Source organism: Corythoichthys intestinalis, chromosome 5, assembly GCF_030265065.1.
Source record: "Corythoichthys intestinalis isolate RoL2023-P3 chromosome 5, ASM3026506v1, whole genome shotgun sequence".
Lineage (NCBI taxonomy): Eukaryota > Metazoa > Chordata > Actinopteri > Syngnathiformes > Syngnathidae > Corythoichthys > Corythoichthys intestinalis.
The window spans coordinates 19,450,534-19,464,446 of NC_080399.1; the positions used below are offsets into that span (position 1 = coordinate 19,450,534).

Genomic DNA, 13,913 nt, shown 5'->3' on the forward strand with positions numbered 1-13,913 from the left:
ATATAAAGAACAAATATAAATGCAATTACATTTCTTGTCATTTTTTTGTTTGTTTGTTTGTTTGTATTTTCTGTCATACAGTACATACATTTTTTAAGCAAACTAGGTAGTAGCCGATTAATCTGTCTAGTTCGAATAATCGAGTAATCAGATTCGAAACATTTTATGCGTTGCAGAATAAATTTTAGGAGATGTAAAACAAAGGCTTGCTAAGGTTGCACTGTCAAAAGAGCATTAAATGCGAATACAAAATAAAAATCCCAAGTGTTTCTTCAAACTATGCAGAATTGCACTTTCTTTTAAAAATAAATTAAAATACCTGAGCTTAGCCTCAAACGGTATAAAAATAAATAAATAAATAAATAAATGAGGATCTAAGTACAACAAATTGGCTTGCATAGCAAAAGTCCGCTAGGTTAAATGCTATAAAATGCTGACTTTTTTATTTTTATTTTTTACAATGCTCTTCAAATCTTTCAAACATATTTTCCCACAAAAAATCCTGAATATACCCATTAAAAAAAATTACAAATGCATAGAAAAACTATTACCTCAAACAAATACTTATGTTGGTCTTTAAAAGGAGCAGCTGGATTCAGCCATGTTAAATGAGTTATGTCATATTCACTGTTGCCACTAGAGAGCAGTGTATCCACCCAAATCAATAAAACTAAATGCAAACACTTTCAAAACAAACCATTACAGCGCCACTCAAACGAATACTTGAAGCAGCAAAATTTGGTTCAAAGCTTTTTTCTAATCGAATTACTCGAGTTAATCGATTAATCGTTGCAGCACTAATGCTACCCTTACATGGTCTATTGACATTGTGCAAAATGTCACTTTGATAATGGTATCATTTCTTATTCCGTGATTCCCATCACAGTTTCCCTCTTTGCCATTTCTTTACGTTTCTGTGGTGAAAGTGCAAAAAAAGAAGAAAAACTAAACTAACGTTACTTTAGATTCTTATTGATCTGGACTTTAGAATCATATTTTTCCTTAAAATATCCCATCAAATTGTAAAATATATGACCTAGGTCCACTAAAAATATCATCAGGCTAAACATAACCTGACCATATATCATCTCCTTGTTTCTTTTCAAAGCCTGTTGCATGATTATTTCGGCAGCTCACGTTGCCGTCATCCATTTAGAAAAAAAAAAAAACGACTCCGCCTGCAAGGAAAGACAAATCAATAAAGAGACGGAACAGGAACAGTCACTGTCTCTTTCAAATCCTTATCAATACACTAACATCTCTGTGATGATGCATCATCTGGACGTGCTGAGACTTGAGTGTGACGGATTGCAGCACACGGTTCTGCTTTTTGTCTCAGATCACTTTTTCCATGTTGACTCCATTTGTGCACAATCATGTTTGAGCAATTTGAACAAGGTCAGTCTGAACACTTTGAAAACATTAAATAAACCTGTGCAATTTTAAAAAATCCAGACAAAAAATAGGTTGGAAAAAAAATAAGTTGTCCATGTGATTTTTATTGCTCAATGCTATCCGTGATACATTTCTTTGCTATCGCGGTTGTGGATTGACACAACGGAATATTTGCCCCTCTAACATAGCTGCCCTAAAGCAAATTGTAAAAATTATAAAAAAAGGTTAGCTACTTCACACACAGACAGCATTGTTTATTTACATTATTTTGCTTTCATTATTTTGTGAGCATACATTTCAATTTGCAAGTTAATGATGGTGACAGCTCAACTCACTCAAGCAGTTTAGACAGATGGCTACAATTTTTCTAAATAGAAGTTTCAACTGTATTTATTGCCACTTTTAGTTTTATTGTACTGTTAAAAAAATGTAAAACATGCACAATGCACATGTAATTTGCCTTGTTTTTCTAAAACAACCACATAACTTTTCTTTAGGAAAGTCTGCTAGCTTAGTGCTAACACACAATGCAAACTGCTATTAATAGGCAAACATATACGTATAGCATCAGTGTTGCTGTGTTAAAATTCTAAAGCAATATTTGAACCAGTGTTGTTAATAACGGCGGTATTTTTTTCATTCGTCAGTACTGAATTCTAATTAATTACTTTTCCCATCTTTGCAACACCATTACCGTTACTGAAGATGTGAAAGGGGTGCGTTACTGCAGTTTGGTTGAGTGAAATGCGAGTTGTCTGATTTTGTCACAGCTTCCTGGGAGAGAACAGAGGGGGAAGACGGAAGGGGGTGGTGGTGCCGTTGCAAATACGATGATAGAGGGCAGGATGGCTCGGAGCGCTAGCATAGCATTTGCGTTCGCATTAGCATTTAGCGAGGTGAATGTCGTCTCAATCTCGGGCAACTTTTTTTTTTCTTTTTTTTTTTTTACATACGGTTCGTGGGTTTTATCATTACCAAGTTGGTGTTGTCCTAGTGGACGCTACAATGAAATAAGGCAGGGGTCCCCAACCTTTTTTGCACCACGGACCGGTGTTATTTGGGTCTTTTTTTTTTCACGGACCGGTGTTCTGACAAATTTTGCAACCCATCAAAAATTGCAACGATGCGGTTCTGCGCATGCGCGTAACGTTAAACATAGCCGCAAAATGCGCAAATGCAGCGATTCCAAAGTAAACACTACAAACTTTCTTGAAAGAAAGGAATATTAACTTACGTTTGATCATGGAAGGACTTGTAGAAAAGTTCTCCTCAGATTCATCCTGCCATGTAAGCTTCACACGACAGCTGCACACCGCGCTCACCATTAACGACTTCGCCTTGTCGTTGAACATTAATTAAGAAGCCCGCTTCACAAAGATACGATGTTGGAAATTATTGCAAGGTTTTCAACGCTCTTGTCGCGATGTCAGGATATTCCAGAATGACTTTAATCCAGAACCTCGGTAGAGTTGTTGTCTCAAATGTACGTTTAATAAGGTCGCCGTCATTTGCGATCTCTCTGTTTATTCACAAACGGGTCACGAATCCACTCTTTCGCAGTTCGTGGGTCTTCGAGGTTGTAGGCTCCTCAGGTGCCCTTTTCGCCGTTAAAATATTTCCAAAGACGTCTGTTTTCCTGTTATCTTCGCTCGTGTGGGGGCTAATTATTTCCGGGAACAAATGTGCTGCGCCGCGGCCTAGTAATGCGCTATTATGGAGGACAAGCGCACATAGATATATTATATTCACAAACAAGAAGTACTGCTAGCAGTCAAATCAATGGACTTCTATGACATCAATGTAATCTATCCCGTAGTATTATATGTAGAGTAGACAGAGATATTGGTGTGTTAAGCCGGAGCACAGGGTTAATTCGGCCAGAATTTGGTCGTTATTAAATTATTTTTTCTTTGCGGCCCGGTCGCAAATGCACCACGGACCGGTACCGGTCCGCGGCCCGGCAGATGGGAACCCCTGAAATAAGGTGCTGTATATATATATCTTTTATTAACAAAAATAGTCACCTGTCCTAAACCTTTATTTTATACTTGTATAGCGCTTTTCCACCTTTCCTGGCCCTCAAAGCGCTTTACACTACCCATTCATTCTTTCCTTTACACAGATCAGTCGTCCTGGTCCCTTTGCAGAAAAACAGCCCCAAAGCATGATGTTTCCACCCCCATGCTTCACAGTGGGTATGGTGTTCTTCGGATGCAATTCAGTATTTTTTCTCCTCCAAACACGAGAACTTGTGTTTCTACCAAAAAGTTCTATTTTGATTTCATCTGACCATAACACATTCTCCCAATCCTCTTCTGGATCATCCAAATGCTCTCTATCGAACCGCTGACGGGCCTGGACGTGTACTGGCTTCAGCGGGGGGACACGTCTGGCAGTGCAGGATTTGAGTCCCTGGCGGCGCATTGTGTTGCTGATAGTAGCCTTTGTTATTGTGGTCCCAGCTCTCTGTAGGTCATTCACTAGGTCCCACCGTGTGGTTCTGGGATTTTTGCTCACCGTTCTTGTTATCATTTTGTTGCCACGGGGTGAGATCTTGCATGGAGCCCCAGATTGAGGGAGATTATCAGTGGTCTTGTATGTCTTCCATTTTCTAAGAATTGCTCCCACAGTTGATTTCTTTACACCAAGCGTTTTACCTATTGCAGAATGAGTCTTCCCAGCCTGGTGCAGGTCTACAATTTTGTCTCTGGTGTCCTTCGACAGCTCTTTGGTCTTGGCCATAGTGGAGTTTGGAGTGTGACTGACTGAAGTTGTGGACAGGTGTCTTTTATAACGATAATGAGTTAAAACAGGTGCCATTAATACAGGTAACGAGTGGAGCCTCGTTAGACCTAGTTAGAACTTGTTAGAAGAAGTTAGACCTCTTTGACAGCCAGAAATCTTGCTTGTTTGTGGGTGACCAAATACTTATTTTCCACTCTAATAAATTGTTTAGAAATCAAACAATGTGATTTTCTGTTTTTCTCATGGTTGAGGTTTACCCATGTTGACAATTACAAGCCTCTCTAATCTTTTCAAGTAGGAGAACTTGCACAATTAGCGGTTGACTAAATACTTATTTGCCCCACTGTATATCTTTATATTTTAGGGGTGTGACGAAACACACAAGTCATGGTTCAAAATATACCTCAGTACAGGGATTCAGTACAACAGGTTCAAAATATACCTCAGTACAGGGATTCAGTACAACAGGAAAAACAAAAAAAGCTTTTTTTCCTCTCAGTATTTGAAAGTTAGTATACAGTATAAGTTTGTATACCGTTACGCTGTTATATAGATGATTTTTTTTTTTTTTTAATGTAAAAAGTGTGACTTTTTTTTTTTTTTTATTAAAAAAATCAGATGAAAAGTAATGTCAGTTACTTTGGTGAGTAACTAATTACTCTTACAGTGAAGTAACTGAGTTACTAATTCAATTACTTTTTGGGAGAAGTAATTTGTAACGGTGATTACTTTTTTAAAGTAAGATTAACAATACTGATTTGAACACAATGGACCGACGTAATGATACTCTGATCTCACATATTAATTGTCCTCTGTTAAAAAAAGACAGTACTGTACTAAGTTGAAGAACTCTTCTTTGACTATATCATACCGCCCCCTGGTGGTCAGTACACGCACACCAGAAGGCGCACAGAGCAAGGTTGGAACGACTTTCCTTCATTTCAATGAGATGAGATGATTTGATGCAGAAGGGTTTGGAGTTAAGAACATGGTCAGGGACTGAATACGTGGTCTTAAAGAGGAACCGTTATTACTACTGTATTATAAAATGTCTATTTCCATATCCCTGCAGCACTACATTTGCTTGTCAGAGCTTCCCGTGCCACGCATCGCCGTCACCTTCTCCCTGCAGGAAGTGGAGGGAATTGAGAGAGACTGTGCCGTGTACCGCGGCCGCATGGAGAGAATCGCCAAGCACAGCGCTGTCAGCCGGGAAGTGCAGGTATTCAAACACAAGCGCTAACGGCGTTTACAAATATTGCTTGTGCCTTTGAGTGATAGATGCAGTGAAACCTTAAAAAGAGCATACGACACCAGAAAAAAAGTCTTAAATGGCATTATTATGTGAATTAGAATCATATTTTGAGACGATTCGACCATATACAACAATTTAGCAAAGCGCAGATGACGAGAAATTAGTCTTTTAATCTGCCGGTTAGCCACGCCTACAATTATAGGGCTTTAGCGTCCCCAACAGGTGGATGACGTCAGCGGTAGACTAGGCTCATCGGTTTTACTATTCAGCCCATTGAGGAAGAATTGTTCAGAACGAGGAAAACGAGACGAAGAGAGCTGCAAAATGTCATTGTTTCAGTCTCTCTACTCCCAATATTTTTACAGGATATTCTTTTTATCCAAGTATTTTCCCCAATAGCTATATAAATGGCTTGAGAAGGACCAGTCAGCCCGTCGAGGGGGAACTATTCACAATGAGGAAAACGCGACGAAGAGAGTGGCAAAATGTCATTGTTTCTGTCTCTTTACTTCAATATTTTTACAGGATATTCTTTTTATCCAAGTATTTTTCCCCAATTGCTAAATAAATGGCATGGTCATGACAAACAACTTGTGCTAAATGGAATATAAAATAATAAAAATCCATTTATTCAAGACGACATGGCAAAATTACTCCATAATGGTCAAAACAGTCGACTTTACCTTTACTGTCACACCTGCCGAACGATATTTTATGACACCTAAATCGGACATATGTCATTTCCCTTCCCCGGCTTCGGAGAATGTAAACAGACCAGAAGGAGTGACAGCTAGCCGACATGCTAACCCGAACCGAGGGATGTTTCAAAGTCTTCGAAGTGGAAAATCACACATAACTAGCCTGGATTATTTGACATGACGACCCGGTTGTCGAGTTTCTTTGCGGATCGGCAAACCGCCCGGCGGAGAGCAATTTACAGTTCGTTCCCTGGAGGAGGGTGGCTGGAATTGTTGTGTAGCTAACGTGCTAACAGCTAACTGCTAATGAGCGTGAGGATAGCTTTTTACATGCCTATCAATGATCAAACGTAAGTAGTCCTTTATTTAAAGGAATTTTATAGTGTTTACTTTGTAATCACTGTATTCGTATTTGACATAATACAAAACAAGATGTTTACTCACTTCCTTGTAAGTCCAATGGTCCCACAGTAAATATCCACGGTGAATGGGAACCTTTTGAAACTCCAAAAAGGCGCATACGCCTCTCCCGCATACAGAATGATTTTTCTGCAGCCGTTTGGCTGGCGTGATGCAAAAAATAAAAGTATTAATCCGCAAAATCAGCTGAATCCTTCGTCCTCATACACAACAGTACACTGTAGCGTGAAGAGGACGTCTTCTACCGTACACGTCACAGCGCCCTCCTCCTCAATGCGAGACCGAAGCCGGAAGTCACTCATTTTCCTGGCGCGGGATTCAAAAAACTAAATAAATATAGCGATCGCTTCCACACACATCCAAGCGGTCCATATCATTCAGGAGCATAAAATACCGCGTGTATTATGAAATAAACATGCTTTTTTGTGTCACAAGCACTATAAGGTCGTTCAGGGTATAAAACAATTTTCACTAGCACTTGGCATTCTTTACTGTCATATAAGTGTAAAATATGACTGCAGAACACTATTTGAATACATTTTTAACTTGAATGCCAAACACTTTGAACTGGTTGCCATCCAATCACGTATCAGCAAACAACCACTGGACAATTTTGACACTTGAATGAATGTGTGAGAATTACATAGTTAGTTATACTCAGATGTCAAATTAATTTTTGTTGCGCGCCACATTGCAGTTATGGTTTCCTCGGAGGGCCGTCATGACCGTGAGATCAGCTCATTTTTTTTAATCATTGGTATCATATTTGATACCCGCTTTTGAAATCACTAACCAATAATATACAGTGCTGTCCAAAAGTATTGGCACCCCTGCAATTCTGTCAGATAATGCTCAATTTTTCCCAGAAAATGATTGCAATTACAAATGCTTTGGTAGAAATATCTTCATTTATTTTGCTTGCAATGAAAAAACACAAAAGAGAATGGAAAAAAAATAAATCATTATAATTTTACACAAAACTCCAAAAATAGGCTGGACAAAAGTATTGGCACCCTCAGCCTAATACTTGGTAGCACAACCTTTAGATGAAATAACTGCGAACAACCGCTTCCAGTATCCATCAATGTTTTTCTTACAATGCTCTGCCGGGATTTTAGACCATTCTTCTTTGGCCAACTGCTTCAGGTCTCTGAGATTTGAAGGGTGCCTTCTCCAAACTGCCATTTTCAGATCTCTCCACTGGTGTTCTATGGGAATCAGGTCTGGAATTGTTGCTGGCCACTTTAGAAGTCTCCAGTGCTTTCTCTCTAACCATTTTCTAGTGCTTTTTGAAGTGAGTTTTGGGTCATTGTCCTACTGGAAGACCCATGACCTCTGAGGGAGAGACAGCTTTCTCACACTGCACCCTACATTATGCTGCAAAATTTGTTGGTAGTCTTCACACTTCATAATATCATGCACACGGTCAAGCAGTCCAGTTCCAGAGGTAGCAAAGCAACCCCAAAACATCAGGGAACCCTCCGCCATGTTTGACTGTGGGGACAGTGTTCTTTTCTTTGAATGTCTCGTTTTTATCCTTTAAACTATGTTGATGCGTTTTCCTAAAAAGCTCTACTTTTGTCTCATCTGACCAGAGAACATTATTCCAAAATGTTTTTGGCTTTGTCAGGTAAGTTTTGGCAAACTCCAGCCTGGCTTTTTTATGTCTCTGGGTCAGAAGTAGGGTATTTCTGGGTATCCTACCATAGAGGCCCTTTTCATTCAGACTGTTGCACACTCGAACTACAGGACAGCTTGAACTTGTTTGGATGTTAGTCGAGGTTCTCTGTCCACCATTCGCAAAATCTTTTGTTGAAATCTCCCGTAAATTTTTCTTTTCCGTCCACATCTAGGGTGGTTAGCCACAGTGCTATGGGCTTTATCTACACTTATTGATGACACTACCCACGGTAGACACAGGAACATTCACGTCTTTGGAGATGGACTTGTAGCCTTGAGCTTGCCCATGCTCCCTCACATTTTGCTTCTCAAGTCCTAGAACAATTCTTTGATTTTCTTCCTTTTCCCCGTGCTCAATGTGACAAGGACACAGGACAGAGGTTGAGCCAACTTTAATCCATTTTAACTGGCTGCAAGTGCGATTTAGTTATTGCCACCAACTGTTATGTACCACAGGTAAGTAACAGGTGCTGTTAACTACACAAATAAGAGAAGCATCACATTATTTCAAAGGGTGCTAATACTTTTGTTCGGCCAATTTTTGGAGTTTTGTGTAAAAGAAGAATGGTCTAAAATTCCCACAAACTCGTTGATGGCTACCGGAAGCGGTTGTTCTTTTGTCCAGCCCATTTTAGAATTTTGTGTAAAATGATAATGATTTAATTTTTTTCCCCATTCTCTTTTTTATTTTTTCATTGCAAGCAAAATAAATGAAGATATTACTACCAAAGCATTTGTAATTGCAATCATTTTCCGGGGGAAATTGAGCATTATCTGATAGAATTGCAGGGTGACAATACTTTTGGCCAGAACTGTAGATAATTTTATGGGATGAAAAAAAATGCTTGCAGTATCTTTCCAAAGTGCTGACAATCTGAAATTCCGTTTTTTTTTTAGCAAGAAAACCTGGTCGATAAACATCAGGTGATTTCTCTCAGACTGCAAGGGAAGCTTATCTTTCCCTAAAATGTCAAAAAAATAAGTGATCAAATGCATATTGTTGTGTGTACATGTCATTGACAAAATATGCATTCCAAAACGCTCAACTTTTGTTCAGAATCAGCTTCTTTATCACTGACTTTTCGTTTATTCACGCAGCTTCACAATCCTTTAAACCAGGGGTCCCCAACCTATTTCACAAAGGCCCGCTGTGGGTGCAGGATTTCATTTCAACCAGACAAATGACAACACTTTTTCACCAATCTGGAGTTTTACAAGTGTGATCAGTTAATTGCAGTCAGGTGCTGCTTGTTTTAGCCGAAACTTCATTGGTTCAACTATCTGTGCTGGATCGGCAGGAACAAAAACCAAGACCTTTGAGGACCGGGTTGGAGGCCACTGCTTTAAACAGTGGAGGCTGTGCATCTCGAGTTGAGAGTGCGTGTTTCCACTACTGCGAAACGAGATGATTCATTGGCTAAAGGCCGGGTTTGTCCTGCCTACCAGAAGCTGTGCGTTTCTAGAGGTCTTTGGTAAGTGGGCAGGGCTTGGCTGGCCCGGACACTCTGCTTCTCTGCATGATGATTGGATGATCTGTCTGAGACAGAATCCCTTAATGAGTGACAGCGAAATGAGAGAATCGTCGATCTTGTTGTTTAACATCCGTGGAAAGAATTTTTCAATTTTCATTCTGTTGTTCTTAGTTGAACCGGAGACTTTCCTCATCATCCTAGTGACACATTCTTTGGTAGAAATAACTGGTTAAAAATCGTGTTTCTCTTTCTGGTGTGTTTTTTTTTTCTTTTGCAGCTACCTGTGTTTGTAGACTGATTTCTGTCACTTTAGTTTCTTTGCATAGAGCAAGTCGGAAATCAGGGCATTAATGATGTCACCAGTCACAACAAAGCGTCGCCATATTGGAAACGGGGCAAAAGACGAGTCACAAGCAGTTGCTCTGTTGTGCATTGTAATACAAACGCGTTGAACTTTCGTCTTATTTGCGGTCTTTTTTTCCATCGGAATGACTAAAAGTTGCTGTGTTGCGGGTTGTCCCACAAGGAAGAGTTCAGAGCTGCATTTGAAGTTCTTTATTCTTCCTCGTGAGAAGAAAAGGACAAGCAAATGGCTGAAAGCAATTAATCGAGGAACGGTAAAAGAAGACGGTTCCGTGGACTATTCTCGCCTGTGGGAACCTAAATCCAAGCACATTTACGTTTGCAGCCGACATTTTATTACTGGTGAGTAAACTTTCATTTTTGCCCCAATTTACTGTTAGGATTCAATAGACTAGGCAGTGGTTATTATTACCGTAACCGGCAACTCGCAAATCGCTATTTTTCTTTTGCCGTGAACTGCTCTGATTAGTCAATCTGTATGTTATTGGCCTGGTGGGAATGAGTTATTTTGCCGTGACGTGTTCACGGCTAAATAACGCTTGGAGGCGAATTACCGGTTACGGCAGAAATAATCACTTCGTATATACTACCAATTTTCTCAGTTCCACACAGTACATATTCCACATAATTGATAAAGGTCAACTTAATGGGTGACTTTATGAGGTAGTTGTAGATGTTTCCGAACTCCACTGCAGGCCATTCCTTTGTTTATCCAGCTATCAGCTGAGACTTTGTATGGGCAGCTTTGTAAGCCAATAAACGCTAATTTTAAATTGTCTCGCGTCTGTCGGCAGTGACTCGTGATAATAGTAAGCCACGTTTAAAACGTTTTTATGAAAAAAGATGCAAAACACACCTGAAATATATGAATTTCAGACGTTTGTCTACGGAATGTTTAGCTGTGTGAGCTCCCTTCACAAAATGGCGACACGTTGCTAAGCGAGGTGACGTCATCGTGACATCACGCCGACTTCATACCAAGCAGCGGGTGCCGCTGAGTCCCTCCACCGTGACAAAGCACTCACAGGCGGACACACTTTAAGCTACCTCTCCTTGAAATGCCAGGATCCACCACTAATACACATGACACACAATAAATTATGTGGCAGGCCAGATCTGGCCCAGAACATGCTCAACTCAATACAGAAAATCCACCAGGAGTCCAAATTAAAATGTTGAAATAATATACCCTTTCATAATGTATGAATTTCTATATTTTAATGTAATGTTTTTAATTTTAAAAAGCTTTTTTTTTTTTTATATATATTTTGCATAGCCTGGAAATGAAAAGTAAGTCATTTTCCAAATGGCTTTTTAAGGTTGCACTGATTTCTTTGCAGTGCTTACATGTTTTGTTGACTGACAAGCTGGCACACGGGTGCAGGCGCGCAGACCTTGTTTAAGCATGATTGCCGTTTATCGTTGTAGGCCCAGCGAGCGGAGGAGGCACGCCAGGAGCTGATCAATCAGGTCAGAGCGTCAGCAGCCAAAACCCTGGAGAGCATCCGCGGTTAGTGTTGCACAAACACACACACACACACACACACACCAGACAGCATGTCTAATGTGATGTAGTGTTTGATATACTGTACAGCTTTATCCGCTTGCCTTGATGATGCTTACAGTTTCCAAATAGCTCTGCTGTGTTGTTGGAACTGACGTCAGCCATGTTGACTTGTGGCTGTAAGAGTGTGAGCCTAATTGCACTTGAAGAATCTTCTTTTTTTTCTAAAGCCTAATCAGCACTTGCACACTTTTTAACAAACTCCTCACATCATCTAGGCACTTTAGCAGACTGCAAGCAAAAGTTGGCTGTCTCCATTCACTTTCTTGGTGTCGTCTTATATATTATTTGTTTGAGGCAGATGGCAATGACGTTTGATGTGCGCACGTGAGGGCTTTCGCGTACTTTATCTGTGTGGAAACGTTAGCAGTTTACGGCACTCTTCTTTATCTCCTGTAGGCCGCCAGGTGTCACAGCGTCTGTCTGAGGAGGCCAGGAAAAGGGAGCGGTTTGAGGAGCTAAAGCAGCATCTGGAACAGGAGCAGCAGGTATACTATGTTTTAGAGCTGGGAATCTTTGGGCACCTAACGATTCGATTACGATTCAGAGGCTCTGATTCGATTATAAAACGATTATTGATGCACCCCCCTCCTTTTTTTTTTTTTTTTTTTTTTTTAATGTTTTGTGCATTAGTTCCAAAATTGTTCAAAAATCCTCTCAGGCTAAACCAAACTACTATTTCAGTATCAAGTTAACATATAACAGTAAACAAATATACAAAAATAATAGTAAATAAAAAACTCCAGTCCCCATTCTGTATCAGCAGCTTTAAACTACATTCAATTAACTTAATGTTGTGAATCAACTGTTAGAGTTGTTAAAATTGCTCCCGTTATTCCATAATTTCCCTTCTGTCTGCTTTTGTCAAAGTTTTAAAACTATTTCATCATTTAAAGATAGATTCAAGACAAGATTCTGCTGATTTAGGAGTATTTTAGATAAAAAGTTAATTAGGTTCGCTACAACAGAGCCTTCTAGAGAGGTCTACTGCTTTAAGATGGCGGCTGTTTACTTACGTCAGAAAGTCTGTCATTTCGCATCTCTGTTCAATAATACATGTTCTAACACCGACGTTGTCTTTCATTTGCATCTAGTTGTACATATATATGATATCTACTGTAGCCGTATTTTTGTAGCTACTAGCAACTGGGCGCTGTTTGTAGTGGCTGTCAGCCGCAGTCAGGTATGATTGTTTTTTTTATCTAGCGGCATGAGTTGAACATGATATTTACTCTCGGTCCATTCCTCATTGCGTCCCAAAGACCGCGCTGTGTTTTACTTCCGCTTTGCCTGGTATAATTCAATCGTCGGAATTTGGAAATTTGTGAATCGTTCTCGAATCTTCCATCGCGAAAAATCTAAGAATCGGAAATTTCGCACGCCTCTACCATCTTTCCTGAAAAAAAAAAAAAAGTTGAGAATTGCCTACAATGACTGTTTAAACCAGTAGTTTTTTTTCTGCTGAGGGCTACACAGATAAAAAAAAAATAGGAAGAAACTTATACTTGTGATTAAGGAATAGACGTTGCGCAAAAGAGACAAATAGGCTTTCCCTCATTCAGGCAAAGCAGAATGTTTAATCAAACTAGCATGCATGTTTTTAGATGTGGAAGAAAACCCAAGGAAAGAGTAGAACAAACAATAACATGTAAACTCTCCACAGGAAGTATTCCTAAATGCAACATGCTAACCACTTAGCTAGCCTGCCCTCACTTTTAAAACAGTAAAATATTATGAAACTTGTAACATTCGATTTTTAGTTTAAATATTGCGTGAGGCGTTGCACCAGTTGATCATTTTCTTGTAACATTAAAAAGCCAATTTTAAAAAATTGTATAATGGAGCCAGAGGTTGCACTAGACATTTTCGTTGTCTGTCATTTTGACTGACTGGGTCATAAAAATCCGGTCATAATCTATTTTTACCCGTCACTTAAATTTTTTAAATGATAATGATGACATATTCAATAGTATTTAGTTTTCTTTCATTTTTAATTAATATTGTAACGCTTGCTTGGCGGCGAAAAATTAGACACGGAAGTCGTGGTATTTTTTTCCCTCTTTTTACTCTGCTTACCGCCAACAACACCAACAAAACAACAACTCCGCCCCCAAAGAAAAAGAGGCAACGATATAGACCCCAATCACCAATGTCACACAATGATCTTAATTGTGGTTGTCAGCCCAAAATCTTCTAAGTATATATTAAATGCATCTTACCAGATATAAAATGACTACTACATAGTCTGTGGTGATCGTTTGGTGCCCAGATTTCTTGTCGAACTACAGCAGTGCATCTCGCTCTCCTCTTCGGGTCTCTCA

The 13,913-nt window shown here is 39.5% G+C and overlaps 1 protein-coding gene across 2 annotated transcripts in view; it reads left to right on the forward strand.

The window, feature by feature from the left end:
- tubgcp6 (tubulin gamma complex component 6) overlaps positions 1-13,913 on the forward strand; it is a 66,244-nt gene that overhangs the window by 25,280 nt on the left and 27,051 nt on the right. For both annotated transcript variants that reach the window (XM_057836748.1, XM_057836749.1), the window contains exons 11-13: positions 5,213-5,362; positions 11,457-11,538; positions 11,992-12,080. In XM_057836748.1, the coding sequence (XP_057692731.1) occupies positions 5,213-5,362; positions 11,457-11,538; positions 11,992-12,080 (321 nt within the window). The remainder of the gene's footprint in view (positions 1-5,212; positions 5,363-11,456; positions 11,539-11,991; positions 12,081-13,913) is intronic.